Consider the following 24,360-nt stretch of genomic DNA (forward strand, 5'->3'; position numbering starts at 1 on the left):
AGCCAACCACAAACCAAAACAAGCAAAAACAAAAGAGAAGCAGGACAACTGCAAGGAAACGATTACTGATGCAATCTTTATTTTACTCTTATTTTTCCATATTAAGTAAATATATAATATTTGCAATAAAGGTCATTCGTTTACAGCAAATGTCATATTAAATGTTGAAGATAACAACTTGCTGCACTTAATCTGCAAAACTGCCCATTTCAGCTATGTATGATATATATTATTGTGATTCCTCAGTCATTTTTCTCAGTTTATGTAACGTAATCTGATCTGTTAATCTGGTTTTGTATTAATTGTGCACATATAATATTCTGGTGAAATATAGTGCAGCAAGTTTTGACTGTTCAGGTCCATGGATGGTGTGTGAGGGGGTTGTTTTTACGCTTTGACCTAAATAAATGGAAAATAGCTTAAACTGACTTTCTGTGGTTTCTGAAACCACATTTCCCACAATGCTCCGCCTCCTGACGTCAAAGTGTTTTCCATCTGCGGTCAGCTGATCCACCTGAAGTCACACTCCCGATGGAAATGTACCGACTTTAGTGCAGCTGAAAGTAGCTGAGAGAGAGGAGAGCGGGCATCGCAGCTCGTTATTGACTCCCATTGATCTGAAATGGGTATTTATATGGATTAGTTACCGGATACGAGTGAGGCGAGTCGACGGCCTCTATCATCTTAGTGGCCATTAGCTTAAATGCTAACGTTAATTAACAGTAAGTCCAGCTTTTTCATTTGTGCAGCCAGCTGGTGGACGTGTAGCCGATGTACGTGTGATGGTCTGGGGCTTTTTATAACAACGAGGGAGAAGCTGAGATGGAAGACAGTGATGGAGAGGACGTGGTCGAAACACCTGAGCTGCCTGTGGAGGTGAGTTCACTGTTGGTCGGAGAAAACACTTATACAGGTGACACGACCCGTTCTGTTGTGTAAACAGCAACAAGCAGGTAGCAGGTTACAGCAGCACACATACAGGAGCTGCCAGCAGAGCCACAGGGACAGTCTGCTGCTGGTGGATGTTACTGTTCGTGTCAGAGGACAATATGTCATTGTGTCACACAGTGTGCTGTCATTTGACTCAGTGAAATGATGTCAGGGTCACTAACTTCAAAGTCACATGATGCTCTATTTGCTTCCCTTTTTGCAGATCATAGTTTACATCCTGAGCTTTCTTCACGCTTCAGACAGGAAGGAAGCCTCGCTGGTCTGCCGCAGCTGGTATGATGCCAGCCAGGACCCACGTTTTCAGGTAATGTGCTCCAGAGTAGAGCCCACGCAATGTGTCCCTATGATTCATTTACATAATTCATTCTTCAGTGACTCATTGAAAGGTGACCGTGGAAAGATCCGCATGCTCACATAAGGCTCGCGGGCTTGAATCAACCCCTGTGTCTGTTTCTCTTTGTGCAGAAGAACGTCACCTTCTGCTTCCCGGCGTCAGCCTCCTCCCTGGAGCTGGTGAGGTGTCTGGGCAACAAGTCACGCTGCAGTCTGATTATCAAGCAGCTCGATGGCTTCAGCATGTCCAGATCACTGCTTCTGGAGGTGCGTTATGCAATAAATACTCCTGCTTGCTTTGTATTTTTGTCTTCTCTCTGTACAAATACAATTGTTTTTTAAACATGAAATCATAAATTCTGCTGCTGACATGTGGAGAACACTTCTTCGTGGTTTGAGAGACTTTGCCCACCTCCGGGTCTTATAAAAAGCCTTTACAACAAGAGGAAGAAAAAACAAACAAACTGTGCAGCTAAATAAAGTGAAGCGATTTTATTCATCTCGCATTCACACTGCCACCAGCCAAGAATAGAAGTCCCTCCCCCAAAATACAGCAGTTTAGTTCTATGCAGCTTCTTTTTTTTTTTTTTTTACTCCTGATTATTTGCATGTTAACACTGTTGCCATTTATTTTACATTGCCGTTTTTAACTTCCTCTCACACTGACCAGCTTATAGCGCTATCATAATAAAAACACTGGGGTCCAAAGTCCAAAACAGTTGCAGTTACTGTAGAACCTCACCCTTATTGACCCAGGTCACAGTATTGTGTGTGTGAACATTTCTTCTTTCCTTGCCTAAAAACATAAAGCTGTCACTGCATACATTGATTTTTACATTGATTTGTTCTTGTTATATTTTTTGAGGAAGTTGGCTGAAGCTATAATCATAACACACACTGTGCATGTGTATTATTCTGGGGTGTGGAGGGAGGTATAGGTAATGAATAAAACAGCAATGGCCGCTCTCATTTGGTCTTCATGTTTGTGTGTCTGTGCCTTGTCAGGTGGGTCTGTGTCTGGGCTCTAAGTTGGAGAGCTTGGCTCTGCCTGGAAGCAGTATAACAGAGGCCTCTCTGCTCGCTCTCCTTCCTCGACTCACGTCCCTCCGAAGGCTGGACCTCACGGGCCTGGACAGCCTCTTCATGTCCGGAGCTTTCCTCTCAAGGGAGGAGCACAGACAGCAGGTATTATATTTAACATTTGTAACAGCAGAATGGCACGTTGGGGTTCACCACTGAGTGGAATTCAATCTCAATTCAATCTCAATTCAATCTGTGAATTTTCTGTGAAGAACCTAAAAAACAGCATATTGGGTAAATTAACTGATGCTTATCAAAACCGTGCTAAAGCTAACATAACTGGCAGAGCAGTAAATGCCATGTTAATATTTTAACTAACTTAGCGGAAGTTAAGATGCTGTGACATCACATCTCTATATCTCTTGTAGAGCTGTGATGTGAAGTGGTGGCTTTAATTCAGTGTCTTGTTCCAGGTTAGATCAGCTCTGTCTGGTCTGGAGGAGCTGGACCTGTCCGACCTGCGCTACCTGTCTGACCTCACCTTCAATCGACTCACTGGCTGCACCCCGTGCCTCCGTCGCCTCTCGCTGGCTGGCTGCCATATCGCTTTTGAGTTTGACCCGTATCGAGGGTGCCCGGTGGGAGCTGTCGAGGACTCATCAGCTTTACTGTCGCTGAGGAACTTGAGGAGGTTGTTAACCCAGCAGAAATCGACCCTAGTAGCCCTGGACCTCAGCAGAACCTCCATCACCCCCGAGTCACTGCGCACTATAGCACAGGTCAGGATACTTGAAGTCCATGCTGAAGCTTCTTTATTGGTTGAACACCTGTCAACACCTGTTTGCTGCCTGCATTTATACATTATGGATGTTGTTGCTTGGCCTCATAGAAGACACATACTGTAGGGTTTCAAGTCATTTATAAATGATATTAAATATAGATCATTTCCCTGTTCTAGGTTCCAAATTTGGTCTTAGAGGAACTGTGTCTGCACGGCTGTAAGGAGCTCACCGACTACTCAGTGGAGGTTCTGGTGAAGCACCAGCCGAATCTCCAGAGACTGGACATCAGCGCCTGCACTGAGCTGACCAGCAGGTCTGTAGAGGCTATAGCATGTGGCCTGAGGTCACTGACGCACCTGTCTTTGTTCCGTGACTGGAGGATCACTGAAAAAGGTGCACAGAGTATGTTTTTGTTTTGCTTATCATAGACTTTTAGATTAGATAACTTTTGAACTGTAATACCAAACCCTTCTAGTTTGTAGATCACAGCCAACAACACTTACGAACCTGCTCAGTAGTTCGGCTAAAATGCTTGTTCTGATGATGGTGTTAGTTAAAAGACCATGGGCTTATTAAACTTAATGCTCTATCCTGTTGGGAGCATGAATATGCTCTGTAAAATTTACAGTAATCACTACTGGATTATGACTTATAAAAGGTTAGGTAGCTTTAATGTCTGTTTTGTACCTGGAGTAAAGCTCACTGAGTTAAAAGGGTTTATCCACTAGGGAGAATGAATTAGTTCGAAACATTCTGCAGCAGTGTGGCAATTAGATTTTAGTATTTCTCACATGTAAACTGGGTCAATATGCTGGTGTTGAAACACAAATATTCAATCTAATGTCATGGTGCTCAGTGTAACTATTAGGAATCATCCTCTTGGGACACATGTTTCTGTCTGAACAGCATTTCCTCAAATGTGTTATACTTCAACACATTTTGAAGTCACGGTTTCACGTTTTTCCAACAGGCCTCGCCGACCTGCTGTCTGTGCCGTCCCTGACAAGTCTCAATCTGTCTGAATGTCTGCACATCAGCGGAACAGAGATGGTGAAAGGCTTGACAGGGTCCAGTGCAACCACAGCACAGCTGGAGAGGCTTAACCTCAAGAGTTGCACCTACATCAGGGTGAGCCAGCGTCTGTGTGTTTGCATGTGCTGCATGTGAAAATGATAAAGAAATGAGAGTTTTCCTTCTTTTCTCTTCAGGATCTTGCCGTTTTCTCTCTTGCCCAGCTTCTTGGGGATACTCTATGTGAGTTGGACCTGACCTCATGCGTCAATGTGACTGACCTGTCTGTGTGTGCTATAGCCACCTGCCTGCAGAGGCTGGTAGTCCTACGGCTTGGCTGGTGCAAAGAAATCACAGACTGGGGTCTGCTAGGGATGGTGGAAACAACCAAGTGTGAGCCTGATGAGGAGATGGTGAGAACTTTATTTCTACTTTTAAAGTCACAGTTTCATAGCTGTGACACGTTTCACGGCTGTAAAGGTGTCACAGCTGTTACAGTAATCTTCCACTCTCCACAGGGAGACAAGGGTCCCAGGTTCACAAGGACCTTTGGCAACATGGGCTTCTTCAAGCCTCCTCGTCTGCCTTTTGAGGAGCGACCCAAGCTGGTGACACAGAATGACCTGGAGCTGTTCAGAAAGCAGGCTGGAGCTTCCCTTTTAGCTCTTAGCAGGCTGCGGGAGCTGGACCTCTCTGCCTGCTCCAAACTCACTGACAGCAGCATCACACAGGTGGGAGGCCGAGGGAGGGAGAAAGGTTTCGGTGTGGAGCAGGAACGCAGATTATTTAGAATTATTTAACCCACATTGTGACTTCTCCTCAGGTGGTGCGCTTCCAAGACCTCCAGTGCCTGTCTCTGTCCCTGCTGCCAGACATCACTGACGCCAGCTTGACTTCGATTGCCCGGCACTGCCGCAGCCTCACCAGCCTAGCTGTCAGCCACTGCCCAGGTATCAGCGACCGTGGCGTGGCACAAGCAGCGCCGTGCCTCCACAGACTGCAGCATCTCTACCTCTCCTGTTGTAATAACATCACTGACAGGTGAGTGGCAGCACACAACCCTACATACTGTCTGCCGTATGCGTATCCAAAGATAAATTCTAAGCTATTGACCTTAACACCTCACAGATCCTTGTTCCTCCTGGCGCGACACTGTAAGCGCCTTAAAACACTCGACGTCTCAAGGTGCAACAACGTCTCTGTAACTACAGTGGATGTCCTTCAATCACAGCTGCCCTTCTTGGAAAATGTCCACTACAAATTCATGGGTGGGGCTGATCTATCTCATTCTTACGCTCTGACTGACTGAATGTCCTGCGTGACTGTTGGATCTTTTCTGTAAAACCGCCTGCTGACCAAAGCCCTGCTCTGTGAGCTTTTGCACATTTCAACAATTTGCACAAAAACTGAAGGAAATGTTGAAACGTTATCAGTTTACAGTCTGAGTCTACTGTACAGCTGTACTGTAATCTACATCCTGTAAATGACTTTTGAATTGAATCTCTTTTGGTATAGGGCAGGTACACGTGGGCAAACGTTTGCAAACAGTCAGACAGAAATGTATCTGACTGGGAAACGTTTGGATGTAACATTGATGCTCGAAACTATTCTTGCAGTGTCTCATTATGATGGAAGTATGAAATTGAAAAGAGGTACTCTAAATGTCAGTTAGAGATTGTGCTTGTTATATTAACAAGGTGCTTTTAAGTTTAAAGTATCGTAGAAGTTACTTTTACAGCCGGAGATTAGGCCGAATAAACAAATCACAGATGTCTATTAAGAAATCATTTTGAGATTTAGGTTAATTCTTACTAATATATATGAAAATGTAAATATATATTTAAGAATTTTACCCAATGTGACTTGAAATGACAAACAAGCTACATACTAAACTCATATATACTGCATAGTTTTTGACATTTCATATTTTTTTGCTTTACATGAGCAAACTGTGCCAGTTTAGTGCTGCTGCAGTAAAGGTGATAGATGAAGAGAGATAGTGATTGCCTAAAACCTTTAGGCCAAGATAAAAGACAGTTACTCCAAAATGATGGGAAAACAACTGGAAACAATTTGCTATGTGTGGTAAAAGATTATTTGTTGGGACTGAAATATGACTTTTGCACGTCTCCATGTGCTGAATTGACAAAGTTCTTATTCATAGTTTTAGTTATTTTATGTTTCTTGGAAAACTGCCAATGTTATCAGGAGATGTGATAAATGTAAAATTCATGAAAGGGAGTATTATTCCACAAACAGCAGACAAATCATGTACTTTTTTATTTTTAAATAAAACGTCTTGGGATATTTGCTCTTAACATAATAGAACTCTAGTGCCGAACTACTCTACTTTTTTTTTGGTCTCGCTCAATGACTGTAGTTTTATTAAAGGAAAGTAACCCTCTATAATGTTATGTGCACTGTTAAAAGAAGATGAGTGCTGCAAAGAACAAGAACGAGAAGATAAAAATATATAGATTTTATAAAGAAACCAACTTTTGGCTGCTGAGTTATTAGTAAAATACAGACACACACACACACACTTTTTGTTTCTTGGGATAAACCAAACAGTTTATTCTTGTTAAGTCACCCAAAGTGCATCATTCAAAGTGAACAACATCACACAGGTTTGTGTGTCAGAAATACACTGTGGACAACAGTCGTGATTTTGCTGAAATTGCTCTAAACGAGGCAGGAAACACTCAAACACACTGTGATAATCTGTGAACCATTGTCAGTTCTTGATTAGCTGCATCCAGCGTCGCCACCGAATGTCAGGTGAGTCAGAACATTTCGCCTCCATCACCATATAATCAGTACCTTGTACAAAATGTTTCAGAGTTAATACAGGATTGAATCCGAGACAGTTCACGTAAACCTAAAGTCATAGAAACAAAAAAAGGCTGATTGTTGGTTATAAAACTATAAAACCCACTCATTTTGAAATTGCTGATCATGGCAATGTCAAACTTGCCAATTAATACTCTTAAAAACAAAAATAAAGTCAGTCTGGTACTTAATGCACATCTCCATGCTAAAAACAAAACATACAGAGCGCTTTGAGAGCATCACTGCTCCACAAGAACCATTATTGAGCCACTGGGATCAGTACTAAGGTGGGTACCTGTAGTTATATTTAAACCACTGAATACGTATTATGGCACATAGCAGGAGTGAGTCTCATTTTGAGAATGCACTTAACCCTAACACCCCCAACCCCCCTAATAAAAAATGACAACAACAACAACAAAAAACATGATACAAGAATTTAAATGAACATAAGCGGCCTTCTGCGACCAAGTGTGTAAAGCCTCAACCTGTAAAAAGCAGCCTCGCGCTCAGTATTCCATGTAGCACACGTAGGTTTGCATATATTTAGAAACATAAATCTGATTATAAAACTCAATCTAAGTACCAGTAATTGAGCGGTTGGATTGTAAAGAATAGCATTTTTCTGAGTCTCTGTTGAAGTTTCCAGGGAAACAGAAACAGTACAGGTTAGATGTTTGTCTTTCCTCATGTTTTCTCTGTCCATGGCTTCACTTGGTTGTAGACGACCAGGCCGCAGGAGAAAAAATCCAACATCAAGATTATAAATCTGTTATAGGAATAAGTACATGGATGTAAATCTCACCACAACCACTCACCTTTTGTTTTAAACACACACACAAACACACACACACACACAGAAATGTACATAATCACACATCCCAGCTGTGCTCCATGCTGCACCCACTCTACTACTGCTCATTGTGGCTAAAGTCATAGCAGAAGTTGAAGTTGCTTGGAGGCTTGGGCACCACTGGCGCACTGTCAGGTATGGGCACGTTCTCGAGGTCCAGGAGGCGCAGCTTAATCTCCATGGAGAGGAGGATCTCCAGCTCACTGCGCATGGATTCACTGCTCATCTCCCGGCCCAGGAGAACGTTTAGTCCATCTGTCCACAGGCAGAACTGGCAGAGGAAGAAAGATATTCACTATGCACTATATTCTCAGTGTACACAATGATAAGGAAGAAACCGGTTCCATACATTTTGTGAATATATGAGAAATAATCAGGTATAGTTTTAAACAATAAACCAACACATCCTTGTTTTTTTCTTAGGACCAACCAACACCGTCTATTCACAAAGTGACTATCAATTGACTCACGTCAGTTCTGGAAGGAGCAATGAAGTCCAAACTGCTCTCTTCTACGTCATAAGTTATACTGAATGCCATGTCCAGCACCTCCTACAGCAACAGACACGCCCAGGAACACACACACACACATAGCGAGACTTCTGTTTAATGTCAACCAATGGGGAGGGAACATGACCATAATCTGAAATGATAAGAAGAGCGTCTGACCTTGTTCTGTTTGCCTTTGTTCTCTTTCATGTGAGGACAGTCTTTCCCCGTCAGCAGCCCTTTGATATCTGCTACTGGGACTGGAGGGTGGAGAAGGGTGAGAAGGGAAGCAGTGAGAAGGAGTAATGAACACAAGTCGAGCTGTAAATAGTTTCATTATGTACTGTATGTTTTTTTATGTTTGTGAACAGAGAAAATGAGTAAATCTACACATTTGTCCAGACTCAGCACAGCTTCAACTCACTCTTCATTTGGAGTGTTTCTATAGGTGGATTGTCTGTGTCCTCCTCCACATCGCCGTAGTGAAGCATTTTGTGATTGGGTGATAATCGGCAGTACCACAGTTTGTCTGAGGAAAGAAGAAGGGGTTAGCTGGACAAGACGGACACCCTGTGTTTTAAGGGTTTGTGACTGTGGGTGCTTCGAACCTTGTCTGCGTCGCTGGGTGATCTTCCTGAACATTGTTCCCTGACATAATCGATTGAGTCTCTGCTGGCGGATCAACTCCAGCAGCTCTGGTTTCAGGCGCTCTTTGAGCTCACTAGAAAGAAACACAGACACACACACATTGATCAAATTGCTTTAAAATGCTTGGGACTGAAAACTCAGTGATCACAGCGAAGCGTATTATTAATATTATTATCAGTCATACGTGTTTTCATATTCCCTAAACACCCTGCTACTTACAGTACAGGTGGAGCGAGAGTCTCTTCCTGGTGCAGTCGCTCCGTCTGTCTCAGTTTGAGGATCTCGCTGTAGTTGAGAGCGTTAACTTTGCTCTTGAAGAACTCCAGGGAGGTCGGCTTACTGGACAGCGTCCTGGTGATCTGCTCCCTCACCACCTGCATCACCTGGGGATAAAGTTAACACACACACACACACACACACACACACACACACACACACACACACACACACACACACACACACACACACACACACACACACACACACTTGAATTTAGGCTGCATAGCTGTGAAACCTTTAGTGTATCCTTCGGTTACCCTCAAAAGGATTTGTGTGCTTTTACTTTCTACATATATCTATATATATATATATATATTCTACATATATTGCTCAGTACACCAGCAGCTTCTTTCCTTTTCAAGACATCCTGAGTTGTTGTATTGGCTACGTCCAGTGCCTTTTATTGTTTTTCCTTCTTTACTCAGATTGATGGTGGCTTACTATTTTCCCACAGTCTGCTCCCTGGTCTTCATGTTGACTTAATCTTTTTAAGAAATGCTCTCTTCATACTTTCAATCCGAAGCTAAAACCAAGAATTTTCATTTAGAACCATTTATGCTTTGAAGAGTTACATGCTCAAATTCTTTTGCTCACTTAAAACTGGGTCATCTGATACAAATGTTGCTATGTATGTTCTACATTGTTTATCATGTATGATATCCAGATGGTACTGTACTTTTTATTTGCTCTTTGTCTCATTCAATTCTCCCAAAATAAGACCAGCAGAGGTAGTTATACGTAAGCAATTAAGATAAACCCTCTCATAGCTTGGACACATCAGACGTTGCCAACAGTAAAGAAACACTGAATAAATGCAGATTATGAGGGCCATCGAGGGCCAACATTTTCCTTCTGGTTTGGTTTTCACAATTTATGACATTGAGACAACTATATTTTTTATAATTCTGCAGTAAAATTCAAAGCTCCTCTTACTAGTTATCTAAGCCTTACTTGTAACTCATAATCCTAATCATTATAATCATCATGCGCTGATGCAGACTGTGAAATGGAGTTACAGGTGAAAGTCTGCTTCACTACTGTTTCCATGGCCAGTAGTGAACTTTCAATTTTGCAGAAGTTCAGGTGAACTCATAGACGTAATATGAAGTTCAACAATAACCCCAGTGCCCAACTTCCACTTTGTGTTGAGCCATGTGACAAGCGAGCAAACAGGAGCTGGAGTTCTTTGACTGGCACACACACACACACACACACACTTTTACATGGTCAAGACTCTGCTGTTTACAGACAGGACCATGAACTAGATGCACTGTACCGATGGTTTAATCAGGATGAACACGTCCTCTCTTCCATTAAACCACACCTCTTGGATTTAGATTTATTCATACGTATATTTTCCTGCCTACCTTTAATACCAGTTTAAAATTAAAGTTTCTCTTACACACACAGGGGCTGTCATTGATGAGTGTGCTCTTTATTACCCCAATTAACATCCAGCCTCAACACAGCCATGCAGAATCAGCAAGATCAATGATCAAGCCTGGATGTTAATTTACCGGGAACGATCATGGGATTCATTCTTATAATAAAATGTTAACCAAACATAAAATATCCACTCTCCTTCCAGAAGGATTGCTATAGAAACTATTCAGCATTTGCTACAGCCATGTGATTTATTGTGTGGGTTTTCTGCATGACTTGTGAAACTGAAGCTCCTACTGAGAAATGAGGGTGACTCTGGTTACCTTGAAAACAAAGCTCTCTGCAGTTGGTCAAACTCTTTGCTTCCATGTTAGCAAAATCTATAGCTCCCTTCATTATATGCACCTCAGTTGTAAATAGTGGAAAATCTATAATATAATCTATAATGCTATGAGACTCCAGCACTATTTGTCCTCACCCATGCGGCTGTGCTGACCTAGATCATTCCTGTTCACACCCAGTTTGGTAATTGGGAACAATCAGTGACTAAAGTGTAATTTTACCCATTCAGTAGAGCTCTTTCCAGATTTCTCCCCACACAGTTCCATGCTCAAACAACAAAACTGTTAGCTACACCAGTGTATTTATTTGCAACACCGTGATTTACATGCAAAACCGAAAGCAGGAATCTCCATTCTGTGGCAATCGCTATCCAGAAATGTGCCTGTTAGATGTTCCTTTTTTATACCACTGAAGTTGACCAAGTCACTCCAGCTAGAAGTGCACACAGTGAAATTCTGTCCTGTCTGTAATTCTGTATTGCATGAACATGCAGGGATTAAAAACAAGTGGCTAGTTTCACACTGTCACTTTGTGCTCAAGCCTCCTGAGCCAAAATTATTCTAGTGCCCATCAACATTCACGTGTTGGGTGATGGGATCATATTTAAGGTGAAAACTAAAACACGTATAACCTACACTCTGTGCTGTCCCTGAACACACCAAACACACAGTGGTGAGAGGCTGCTAAAGCTAATGGCAGCATTGCTATTGATGGTAATCACAAATGCGACTGTATTTTTTAAACGTACACCGGTGATGCCATTAGCATCTGCCTGTATATAGCAGTTGTGCTCGGCCATTTCAGTTTTACAAGACACAGAGCATCATTATTAGAATGCTTGGAGATGGGAGGTGCGATCATTTTGGATGAATGTAAACACTGTGACAGACACAAATCGACGTATTTACGTTAACTTGTTGTTTCAGCCCTATTTCACATGACACAGGACAAGATTTTTCCCCCCCCAACACTTTCATATCATCTGCCTAATTAACTTATCATCTAGTATGTATCATCAAAACACATTACAGTCAAGAAGTAAACAAAACAACAAAACCCCACAAACAACCCGATCTTACCTCCATCTTTTATTCTTCAGTTGATTATTTTGACAAGTATTTCAGTCCCAATTTTAAATTCCGAGAAATGGAAGTGGAAATGTAAGACCAAAGTCGGAAAGAGGGACACAGCGGTCACCTACATGACAGAAGAGGTGCAGGCCTGTGGATGTTTTATAAACAGACACCCTGATACTCTCACACCCATACACACCGCTCCTGTCCAGCCCCTCTGTTATTTAGCTCTATGGGCCAATAGGAGCGATAACTGGCAGCTGTCTCTGTTCCCTAAATCCCTGCAGCATGTGCATGTATGCTGTGTGTGTGTGTGTGTGTGTGTGTGCTCCTGGAGGGTGACCGTTACTACAGGGGGTGAAGAGCGCTACACAAACACATACAGACAACTGAATGGAAGGAATATGTGTGCAGTTTCACTCAGACTTACCAACACAGACTTTCCGTAAAACTCCATTTATACAGTACATACATAGATAAAACACCATGACCTCTCATTTTCTTCAGTTTCTCCTCCACTGCCTGTAGTCCAGCCCTCTGATTTTACATTGCCTCTGTTGTTGTGTAATTATTGCTGATGCCCCGGGTGCTTTGTTTTCCTTGTTTCCTTCTAACTTGGTTTGTGCCGCCCACCACGATTCTTTGTTCACCTAATGCCCCTTTGTCTTTGCCCCAGAGCTCACTGGGTAGGGGGCCATGGGCAAAAACAAAAGGTCAGTCTGCTGGCCTGGGGATCAGGACACTGGACTGAGCCTAAGAGGTCAAAGGGTCACTGAGTTTTATGGCTAGCGAAAGCACTGTGTTAAGGACAGACGGTTGTGTGACGTTTAAATGCCGCTCAGGACAAAAGCTCGACCACTCTTTCTTTCAGGATGGCTGGAATCTCAATATTTCTCCCAGACAGGACCATGTTGCTCAACATATTACCATAATACCAGTACTACACTGTGGTTGTAAGGTCACTGTGTATTCCTGAATGCCGTCTGTGAGGGCAGGTTGGGGATAGTTTGCATAAGAATGAACAAAGTCACAAAAGTACAAACTTAAACCCACCATAAAAAGGCTCTCAGTTAAGCAGATCTGTGTGTGTATGTGTGCCAGTTTACTTGCTCTATTCTGAAATTTAGATTTGTTTAAATAAGAGTTTCATAGTTATCATTAACATCTATCTGACTGACATAATGGTGGCCTAAAAAACTAGGCTAAGTGCTCCATGGGAAGTACAACATTGTCACAGGATGTCTTTGCAGGATTTGCAGTAAACACATCAGTTGTGGCCAGTAGACTTGGCACTCTGTGTCATTTTAAACACACATAGTCACAGTCCACAAGCCGTTCAACCACACTAGACCAACAATGCAACGTTTATTTGTTGGCGTAACAAAGAATGCAGAGCATATAAATCTCCCTTTGCAAAGCAGTAATCACTCCCATCTGTGTGGGAAGCGCTCGATTCAACCTTCATCCTCAAGCACGTCTATCAGAACAAAACAATCAACTGGCTTGTTGAAGATGAAAAAGTGTGCATCGAAGGAATTCAGCTTGGTCCTTCTTCCTCAATTATGAGTTCCTCACAACATCACTTTGCAATACACCCTATGCCTTTAATTGTACAGAGCAGAGGAAAAAAAAACAGCCCGTGTCATGGACTGATTATTGTGTCATCTGCCACTGAACCCAGTATTGTTCCTGCAGGATCCTTTGAGAAAACATCAGATATTTCTCAATGGATAGTGGAACTCAGAAGAACAACTGGGATGTAGCCTATGTGATAGGATGTGACTTAAATTGAGCCTATTGCAGCTTACTTTGGTTGAGAGGTGGCGTTCACCCCGAACAGATCAACAGTCCATCTGACAGATAATCATTCACGCTCACTTTCACACATATGGCCAATTTAGCATCAGCAATTATTTGCATGTCACAAATGTGGGAGGAAACTGGAAAATCTGGAAAAAACCCACGTAAGAAAAGGGCCCAGGCAGCAGGAGGATGCAGGTATCCTACCTTGTCAAAGTCCTCTTGTGTGGCTCTCATCTCCTTCCAGGTTTTGTTTAGCAGCTGAATGCAGACACAGAAAAGCTCTTCCAAGAGCCGGTCCTGACTAAAGAAGATGGGGTGATAATCAGATCCCGTCTCCGATGCTGCCATCACAAGCCAAGGCAGAGACAAAAACAAAAGATGAAAGACGGTGATGATTCAGAGATGATCTGATTAGAAATTATAGTTTAGTGGCAGCAGCAGGTAGAGGTCAACTTACGAGGCTCTCCGATACGAAGAATCTCACACAGGATGAGTGTGAGCTCTATGCTGCTCCTGGCAAACGGACACTCATGTTTGTCCTCCCTGCTGCTGTTCTCCAGAACAAACTGAAAGTAGGAAAGAAAGTGAAATGCTGCACTGTGTCACACTGAACCCCTTTAAAATACTGAATGAACAACAGATAAACAAGGCTCACCCTGCTGTAGGCATCAGGGTAGCGCATGGCAAAATATGACATGGTGTCCAAGGCTAAGAGGCCAGGAGGCGCCCTCAACAAGTCCTGACCGGGGTTACTGTTGTTCTGGGGGAAAAAGGATCAAAAACGATTGAAGCACAAATCCGAACAACATCACCACAAGGAAAGTGGTGGAGGAGAACAGAATACAGTACGTTGTGGCAGCTGACACTCACAGAGAAGCCCAGTTTCTTGAACTCCTTAGCACAGAGCGAACGCCGTCTCTCATTGCTCAGACTGTTCTCACTTTCTGTCTCGAATGCTGCCTGCCGCAAACCATGAAGGATGTCTCTCTGTTCCTGGTGTCACAAAGGGGAAGAAGTCTCTAACAACTGATAGATCAGTGATCACTGGGAAATTATGAGCTGTTTAAGGTTCAGAGAATTATTCTGATATCTAGTTATCATATATTTAAAATGTCATGTGCAGCAGCAGATGTTTTCTCTCGAATCTGTACTGCTCATGCTTTAGCTCACCTGGCTATAACAGTCCAGAGGTGTCTTCATGCGAGGCTCCAGGTGGTTCAGCGTAACTGACTGCAGGACATAGAGGTAGTGGGCCATCTCATCCTGGACTGAACTGGAACAGTGGAGGATGTTCTGCAAGAAATACACCCTTTAATGTCTTTGACAAATGAGAGTTGATGGTTTATCCATGTCACAAATGCTCAAAAGTGAGGTCTTCTTCCAGAATTAGAATTATCACTGACACAGCTACATGAAGATGAAAATGTACCTTATGGATGTACTGTCGGAGATTGTTCTTATTCATGAATGCAAACATTTCCTGGAAAGAAGGAGACAAGGAATGAAGTGAATACAGTGACTGTGTTGCTGAGGTGCACTGACACATTTGTAACATGGGGTGGTGATATAGTGTCATTAACAGATGGGGGGCGGGATGAGAGTTAAGTCTGTGTCAGACTTTGCCCTCTGTGAAGCAACAGTCACTTGCTGGTACATGCATCTCTGACTCAACCTCCTTTTCTTCAGTACTAATTTGCTTGATTGGTCAGACTGATAAGAAGGGTGGATTTGTTGATTTACTGTAAAAGTGAGAATGTGTGTGTGTGTGTGTGTGTGTGTGTGTGTGTGTGTGTGTGTGTGTGAGAGAGTAACAAAGAGAGACTGAGAAAAAGACATGGAGGGCTGAATGAAGGAACTGTTTCTGTACAATGAGAGAAGCAGACCATCCGAACAGAGGGAGAGAAAGCCTCAGCTGTCTTCAAGCTGACACGAGCATTATTTCCAGCTGTCTGGCAGAAGTGGTGCCTACAGGATTCTGACTCGTATGTACAATAAAGGTCTAGCTGGTGCAAATAAACAACCTTTAGCGCAGTCAACATTAGTCAGAAACTTGGATGTCTGAGCTTCCTCTCAGTACAGGGACTGAAAATGAAAAACAGCTAAGTTGAAGTATGCGCCATACATACGGAATTAATGCACAAGGCACCATCGTCCAGGAAAAACAAACATTCAGGAAACAAACTAAATGTGTATTTGTCTGCAAGCTTTCATTTACGAACAGCTACAAGGAGAAAATGAACATTAAAAGGAAAAATGAGGATGCAGCAGCACCTGTCTTTCATAGACTCCGGACGTCTGTAGGAGGGCCATAAGTAAGGCCATGGCTTTGGTTTGTATCTGCTGATTTGTCCTAAAAAACATTCGAGAGGAGAGAGGTAAATAAACTATTTATTGTTGGACAGCTGTACAAAAAGGTGCATCTGTGAACATAAAAACAAGATGAAGTGAATTGTGTTTCAATTCTTGGTGTGATGAATGGCGGACAAAATGGCCGGTGGTCTCCGTTTAAGCTCAGTTGTATTTTTTACACTATAGTTTTACAAATTGCGTTTAAAGACTTATAGTCGTACAAACAGTGCTGCTATTTATCATTCCTTTAGCACACTGCCACACTGTCATAACTTCTAAAAGTCGAAATCGATGTTACTTACACCTGGATGTGAGCGATTAGCCTCTCCATGGTAACTTCCTGTTTCACCTGCAGGAAGAGACTTTGGCTGCTCAGCACCATGCTCTCCAGGATGTCCAAGGAAACCTGCTGTATTGATGCGTCGGTCGACTTGGTGTTGACAAAGCTGGCAATCTGAAAGTTAAAAAATGAAAGGCAAGAAGAAGTTATGAGGGTGAGAATAGAGAATGCCGCTACAATAAAAAAGCAGCTAAAAAGCAGTAGATGTAGCACCTTTTTGATGAAGACAGATGAGAGGTTCTCCCATGAAACTATCCCATGATCCATCAGTTCCATGAAGCTTAACAGTGTGTGGGTCATGATGACATTACTCCTGAATGACCCAGACACACATAGAAAGAAACATGCCACAGATTGCATTACACCTTGTCAGTGCTGTCAATGATTTTGGAAACTCATCCAAGAAAATGAAAACATTTTTCAAATGTATTTTGCAGGTAGACACCTAATTTACTCTAGACAGGTTTAGCTAAGCAGCACATACTGCTACGTGTGCATAAACTACTTCACCGCTCTGCACCAGTGAACAGCAGACACACAGAGTACTAACTCGTTTGAATCCTCCACTATCTTGACCAATAAGAGGTGCCCATCCCGGCTGATGAACTCCTGAGCGAAGGTCACGTCAGTGGAAACGCCTGCCAGTTCCTTCAACGAATCACAGCGCACGCCTGAGTCCAAATTCTGGATGCCCTTGAACAAGTCCTCTGCACACCGACCCTGCGTTCAGCACAATCAACAAAGCACACACAGTATGTCACACACACGCCATGCTGAACTATTTTAATCTTTCCTAATTATTAATGCCATTGTTATCTCTTTGAAACTCAGCTAGCAGCAATGGCTGTGACAGACCACTTTACTGCATGCAGAATGCAAATGAAATAATGGCATAGAGAGCGGGAGATGAAAGGCTAGAAGATGGTGGGGAGCCTGGTGGTTACAGACTCACCGGTGCCTTAGTCAGACGTAGAATGCACCCGTTCTTAATGTCCAGACGATTCTATAGTATATGAACAAAAACAAAAGGCAATAAGACACACATGGATAGAAATAAACTGGCTACACATATTTACAGTGATCCCAGAAAACAGATGTTTGTGCGGCTGTTGACCTATACACACACACACACATAAACAGAGCAGTAACCCATAAACAAACTCCCAAGAAGCAAATGTAAACTGCAGAAAAGGTTGTGGCCAGTTTGTACTGACAGTCCCCTCGTGAATAAACAATATCATCCTAATCAAGCAGAAAAAGGAAATATGGGCGATTCTGTACTAGTCAAAATGTTACAAATGGCATGTTTAATGATTTGCTTTTAGGTTAGCGTAAAACTGTTGAGTGTGAAATTTGCAGGAAGGATGTCAAAAATTCATTCTGCATTGTCATTTTCCAAAAGCTAAAAAAAATCAAGGGGTGCTAATGCATTGGGCCGTTGCTGAGATATTCTTCACCTTTACCTCTTAAAACTGTATTTCTCCTTCTATCAATGCATTTATCCTGCTCCAGCCTTATGTATACAGAACACAGTTTGTAATCTACAGAACATCGTATGTGTATACACTGACAGGTGCAGCAAGAGTAATGCACGTACATGTACACACTTACGTAGACGCATTAAAAACTGATTCAGTATTCACATTTTTATTGTTCATATTGCTCAACTAGCTAATGTTTGCAGCCAGTTTAAAAAAAGTCTAGTTTTACTAATTCCAACTTTATGAAAACATGTCAGTTAGTAGTTACCATAGATTACTACTGAAGGCTGTTTTCTGAATCTAACTGTTGTTTAAAGCAGGAAATATTTTTTACTTATTACACCCCATGTAGTCAGGCTAAATGCTCCACACAACCATCAAAAAGCTGCTATTAAATGGAAACACCTGTGTTTGTATAAACCCTAGCAAAACTAAAAGTAAAGGCCTACTGTGTGTTTCACACTCTGCCACTACTATTAAAATAATAAAACTGCTTTCTATGAGTTTCTATATTGGTACTGTTATCACTTTAACTGTGGTCCCTTCACTTCAGAAAAAGACAAGGGTAAAAAAAAATTAAAAAAAATCACTTGATACCAAGAAGCTGAGCGTAGTTTCAGATTATCTTCTCTTCTTCCTTTCTCTTTCTCTCGTTTGTCTGTCTCACACTTTTTTATTCACATTTTATTAGCATAACCGACTTGGCATACATAGGATCTGTGTTTACTCAAGTAATTCCACTCACGAGAAATCAAAAGCAGACGAAAGTTTGCAAGTCACCGATTGACATCTTAAACAGACATTTACACCATTCTCATCTGAAGGTGCGACTCAGGTCTGTTGCTCAACATTAGCTGGACTGATTCCCTGGTGCAGAAAAATATTTGTATTGATTTGTACATATTGTAGATGTGGCTCACCGATTCAGTGATGTACGTCTGCACTACATCAGCATACTGCAGAGCATGGTTCTCAGGACCCGGTAGATTCCAGCTAGACACACACACACACACACACACACACACACACACAGATATTAATGTTCAGAGTAACATAAAAAGCTGAAAGATAATGACGTCAAATATTATCACATAGACTGTAAAGGCATCATCAACCTACCCATCACACACCTCCTTTATTACAGCAGAGAGAGGCTTTTTCTGCATAGAGACACAACAAATAATGTATATGCTTATTAGCGCTCACGCAAACACACAAACATATACATATACATATACATATACATATACATTTACACAACATGAACGCACACACCTGCTGCACATATGTGGGTTGTAACACGACAGGACTTAGCGGGCTCTACTATCAACGTATTTTCTTTGTCACAGAGTTGAACACATGCTTTAGTAATAACACGCTGTTATGGGATCACAGGACCACAGCTATTCTTGCTGGCTGTGAGCCTTGTTTGCTGAGAAGAGGAAATCCTAGAGCTCCCCAACACTTTATGAACAATGTTCCCCTCAGTGCCCAGATCCTTCTGTGTACGTAAATAAAAGCCAGACTACTTCCATGTCTGACTCTCAGCTATCCTGCTATTAGTGGTCAGCCCTGCGGTCAACCAAACAAAATGTCTTCAGGTTCTGCGGTAGACCCAGCGGACAGTCTGTTATTAGTGGCTGCCAAGAAGGTTGACCAATCAGATGAGTCTGATGAAGACGACCCAGCCAATGAGAAGGTTCTGAGGGTTTTTTTCTGGGCAGACAGGTTTGACTGTGACCTAGAATAAAAATATTTTGAGTAGAGAATGGGCATGTGCTGTTTACAACACAAAGTCGGGGGAATATCGTTGGAGGTATTACGGTTTCATCTAAGTTTCAGTTCGGTTGCATTTCCCAACTGCTGGGTCTTAAGTAACCTACCTGTTAAATCCATCCACTCTCTGTTAAAACCTTCTCAACCTTCTCTTGCGCAAACAAGTACAACTTCCCTAAAGTTTCTGGGAAATGCATGGAAAACCTCCCCAGCATCACATCTGGTAAAAGCTGAAGAAACACAACCAGTGGGTGGGTGTTGATCTCCTTAAATCCTCCTCAAATGATGATTAGAAAGATAGTTTACGGAGCCTTGTTAAGCCAAATAAAAGGAGATGCACATTGTGTTTATTTACAACACCAGGTAAATGGCTCAATCTAAATTACAAGTGCTGTTGTCGCTGTAGTTACCTCTAATATTCATTACATTTAACAATAAACTAGTAAACAATGGTAGTTATCTCATGCTGCAGCAGCAGAACCAAACCACAAGGAAGTGGGGACATGTTGTCATGTTCTGCAGGCATCTATAAAAGCCAACAGGGGTAATATTATCTTCTTCATGATTATGTTTCCACGCTGTTAAACTAAAGGCAATTTTTAAAAAGATTATCACTTTAACCATCTAAATAGTCAAGTCCCATACTTATTAATGTATGTATACATCTGCTAATACTCCAAGTGTGAAATTATCAAGTCTATTATCTTAACCTATTCATACAGTGTGCAGAAAGAAATAACACAGCTTCTGAAACTGAGATCGAAAGAAAATGACCTTTTCTTGATGATTTCTATCGACCTTACTTTAGTTGATATCGATGCTTCAAATATGGCTGGGTCGGTGCCTGTCTAGACGCACTCTAGTTTATATGTACACGTGTGTGCACGCACGTGCATGTGTATGTGCATTACCTGGTCCAGTTGTATGAGCTGGGGATAGGCTCCAGGCATCTGGATGGCTATCTTCACTATGTCCTTCTGCTGTGGCATGTTGGCACCTCTTGACTCTTCCACTCTCTAGCTGTTAAGCAGATGATTATGTTGAACAAACCAAATAAAACATTGTTTCCGTCCTAAAAATAACTACGTGAGAACCTTTGGTAAGCTTGTGCAGCAGTGTAACTGACTGAGGTTACACTGCGGATCCCAAGACTGAATTTCACATGTCAATTCACACTGACATTTTGTGGCCGGGGCCACACTTGAGCTCTAAATTAATCATTTCAGGATTTTACAATTGTGGGCTCAGTCCTGACTTTGGAGGCTAGAAAGAACAGTCATTTAGCTTTTTTAACTTTAAAAACATAAATATGGGCTGCACACGTTTTAAAATAAAGTTAAAGTCAAAGCAATCAGCCTGAGAACAGTGTCCCTGTGAAGTGAACTGATAAGCCTCTCTCATGAATGACTCATAGCAGTCATTTTCAATATGAAATTGGAGAACACTGTGTTCCTCTTTCACTGTGTATTTATGGTGTATAGCGTAAAGCTGAGAGTGCTAAATAATGTCTACACTATGGATTGTTCACTCTTCCCTTTCCAACTCTATCTCACACACACACACACACACAAACACACACACACACACACACACACACACTCACACACTTCCTCAGCCTTCAGACAGCATTCCCAGATGATACAGAAGAAGCTGTTGTTGCGTTTCCAACCCTTCCCCCTTCCTTGTCTTTCTCCGTCTCTCCCTTGCTCTCAGCACATGGAAACAATGTAGTTGGATCAAAATTCTTCTGCGCATTCATGAGCTCATGATGAAAGAAAGAAAGTCAGTCGAGCTTGTGCTCGCTTGGGTTTGGTATGATTAATAACCTCCAGCCTGTGAACAGCTCATAAAGCGTCACTTTGCTCTCAAAAATAAAAAAAAAGAAAAGAGCTCATGGTGTTACAGCAGGTTTCAAAGCAATACTCCTGTCACAACAACTACACTTTATTAGTGTCTCACTTCACTTGCCCTAAGGCAGCATATTTCCTGACAACGAATACCATGAACGCAAGAATGAAAATGAATGATACCTTCCCACAGCAGGAAAGACAGGCTGGAGTCCTTCTAACTTTGATTAACAGGGTGATAAAAACACAAGCACATGAAGTTTGTTTTTGGGGTAATTTACATCAACCTCCCCACAACAAATAATGACCACTTACGAATGCTGCAGCCAGCCTGCAGCTTTAAACTTCAAGAGATTTGGAGGGGGCTGAAGGTTTGTTCACAGGCAGCTTGTGAGTCAGCAAATTCAAGGGCAAACTCTGTAATAGCATGTCATGTCTTTTCACCAACTAAAGACAGACTGTGGGCTTTCAGCCGAGTGTGTGTCTGAGCAGGATAATGAGGAGTCTGTGCGTCTATCAGCTGAACACCAAATCACTGTTTTCATTAGAAAGACTGAAAGAACAGGTAACGCTGTTTTGTCAAACAGTTCATTACAGACGAGTAGAAATAAACCGGTGAATGTTTCAGAAAGAAGCTGAATAGCATTTTGGTTTCCATTGGGAATGATCTGTGTTGTTTTGAGAAGCTCAACTGAATGAAAACTAATTTTGAGTTTGTTTGACAAAATCAAAACGCGTCGTCTCAGTCAGCGTCTGGCTCCGGGTTACATTAACCAGGCGTCGTCAGTGCGCGTTACGTTAAAACGTCACATGTGAAAACCATTTCTGATTACATACAGTTTATGTTGTTTTTTTTTTTTTGTTTGTTTGTTTGTTTTATTGGTAAGGGAATGCCCTATTTGTCATTGTGACCTGTCCAAACATGCTTGAGGCCTTGCATAGTTCAGCCTTCACGGACTCTGCCCCTTTATTATAACATGACAAAGGATAAACTTTAGTTTGGGCTTTAAGCCTTGGCTCGTTTGCGTGAATACAAATTAAGCATAGTGAGTGCTGTAAAATTTAAATTAATTTAATACTATTACACATTCATTGACATTTGCTAGCTGGTAATAAGACTAGCAGGAAAAAAAAAAAGAAAAATTAAATATAATTTGAGGATTCTTAAAAACATCCAAATTAACATTAAGAAAGTCTCTGTGTACTAGAGAAAATCTCACAGTGAAGCAAGTTTTCTTATTTTAACTACGTTTTTTTAACTGCGAGGGGCAGCCTCCACAGAGGTTAACCACTGAAATGAGCGAGTCAGTGTCTGTACCTGCCTGTACCTGTTTTGAGATGTCCTCTAAATTAAGTAAACCAAAGCTGAACCTGCATGGTATGTAGCTACACGATTCCAGTGAACATACTAAAACGTTATTGCAGTAATCAACGTAGGTAATAAAGTTTATCCATATAGGAAGGTAGTCCAATGACAGATTTGTTGATTAAACAGCAATGATTTTGCTACTCAACGAATGGTTTAAAGTCACTTTTGGGCAAAGACGCCAAGACATTTGTTCCTTTCTCAGTGTTATATTGACAAGCTGGTTGAATACATCGCCTCGAACTCTGGGAAATTCCTAAAGGCCAGCTTTCTTACATTTTATAGACCAAACGAGTAATTAAAATTACATAATAATTTAGATAATAGTTGTTTTAAGCCTCAGAAACAACCTTTCTGTTTTTCTAAACCAAAAAGATGCTTTTATTCTGAAGGCAAACGATACCACTAATTATCAACACAGATATAGAGCACTATTGTTAGCAGACAGAGATTCTATTAGAATATGGGAAGTTCTGACACCAACAACACAGGAAAAATATTTTTAGGCATGACTCTATCAGTCTATGTAAAAAGATGGTGCTGGTCATTAAAAAAAACTGTCCACCATGTTCTGCAGCCTCCTCTGTCTGAGCAGTTTGCTTCATTAGGCTTAAAACCACACGCACGCCCAGACCTTTTGTTAGGCTGCAGAGCCCCCTGGACTGGAGGAGCCCAGACCCCTCTCTGTGGAAGTGTGTGTTTGTGAAGGGGGAAGCTCTCAGCTGCTTCAAATTCCTAACCTGACAGGACACACACACACACACACACACACACACACACACACTTATAGTGTGATAGTATATCTCTGACACAGGCGCAGACACAGGAGTGTTAAAGAAATGTCATAAAAGAATCTCTTTCTTAAATCTATTAAGGGGGCCCAGGCCTTATATTAATCCTCTACAGGGATGCATACATGAAAACAATTATTAACTACATTTATATAGTTCTGTTTGTGCTACAGACTTTGTCTCAGAAACGCTCTTTAATTAAATTTATGTATGAAAAGTTCCATGCAAATAAAATCAAATGCACTTTCATTCATTCATCAACTGATATGACAGAAGAAAAAACAAAAACAAAAAAAAAAAAAGAAGGAAAAAGAAAAGGTTGCGGCAGGTTTGTGTAAGAGAGCTGAGTCCTACCTGGGTTGAACACACAAGTCGAGGCTACTGTCCTGCAGGCACCGCCGAGGACGGAGCGACAAACATTTGCGACGGTCCTCTTTCCCTCCAAAAAGGAACGACACAGTCCATGTAGGGGTCCTGGTTTCTTAGAAAGACAGTTCAATTTGCCGGAAAAGCGCCAGAAACCCCCGCTGTAATAAGTTTTAAGTAATTATTAGTCCACTTAAAAGTTCCGGGTTGGTCGGACTCGTTCACGCGATGGATGGAGTGAGGACAGTC

General features: G+C 41.8%; 2 protein-coding genes across 5 annotated transcripts; one reads left to right on the forward strand and one right to left on the reverse strand.

Moving 5' to 3' along the window:
- The first annotated feature begins 506 nt into the window (after positions 1-506).
- lrrc29 (leucine rich repeat containing 29) lies at positions 507-6,438 on the forward strand. 2 transcript variants are annotated; one of them, XM_026364880.1, is made up of 11 exons: positions 507-876; positions 1,154-1,255; positions 1,417-1,551; positions 2,290-2,469; positions 2,778-3,083; positions 3,263-3,488; positions 4,057-4,214; positions 4,295-4,510; positions 4,616-4,828; positions 4,921-5,138; positions 5,226-6,438. In XM_026364880.1, exons 1-11 carry the CDS (start codon positions 823-825, stop codon positions 5,404-5,406), a joined length of 1,989 nt encoding a protein of 662 aa, XP_026220665.1. In that variant the 5' UTR covers positions 507-822; the 3' UTR covers positions 5,407-6,438. The 2 variants fall into 2 exon arrangements, with proteins under 2 accessions (XP_026220665.1, XP_026220667.1); XM_026364882.1 differs by having other exon boundaries at positions 3,263-3,479.
- A 202-nt stretch (positions 6,439-6,640) lies between these two features.
- elmo3 (engulfment and cell motility 3) lies at positions 6,641-24,360 on the reverse strand. 3 transcript variants are annotated; one of them, XM_026364878.1, is made up of 22 exons: positions 24,100-24,360; positions 23,589-23,694; positions 20,653-20,761; positions 19,085-19,125; positions 18,886-18,958; positions 17,437-17,487; positions 17,035-17,204; positions 16,698-16,797; positions 16,447-16,598; positions 16,067-16,145; positions 15,225-15,275; positions 14,966-15,088; positions 14,666-14,788; positions 14,451-14,555; positions 14,253-14,361; positions 14,000-14,136; positions 9,135-9,298; positions 8,876-8,988; positions 8,692-8,796; positions 8,448-8,527; positions 8,250-8,330; positions 6,641-8,050 (listed from the first exon to the last, which is right to left on the reverse strand). In XM_026364878.1, exons 3-22 carry the CDS (start codon positions 20,728-20,730, stop codon positions 7,838-7,840), a joined length of 2,148 nt encoding a protein of 715 aa, XP_026220663.1. In that variant the 5' UTR covers positions 20,731-20,761; positions 23,589-23,694; positions 24,100-24,360; the 3' UTR covers positions 6,641-7,837. The 3 variants fall into 3 exon arrangements, with proteins under 3 accessions (XP_026220663.1, XP_026220662.1, XP_026220664.1); XM_026364877.1 differs by lacking the exon at positions 23,589-23,694; XM_026364879.1 differs by lacking the exons at positions 14,000-14,136; positions 14,253-14,361; positions 14,451-14,555; ... (11 more) ...; positions 23,589-23,694; positions 24,100-24,360 and adding an exon at positions 11,999-13,971.

The sequence above is a fragment of the Anabas testudineus genome, chromosome 6, assembly GCF_900324465.2.
Source record: "Anabas testudineus chromosome 6, fAnaTes1.2, whole genome shotgun sequence".
Classification (NCBI taxonomy): Eukaryota; Metazoa; Chordata; class Actinopteri; order Anabantiformes; family Anabantidae; genus Anabas; species Anabas testudineus.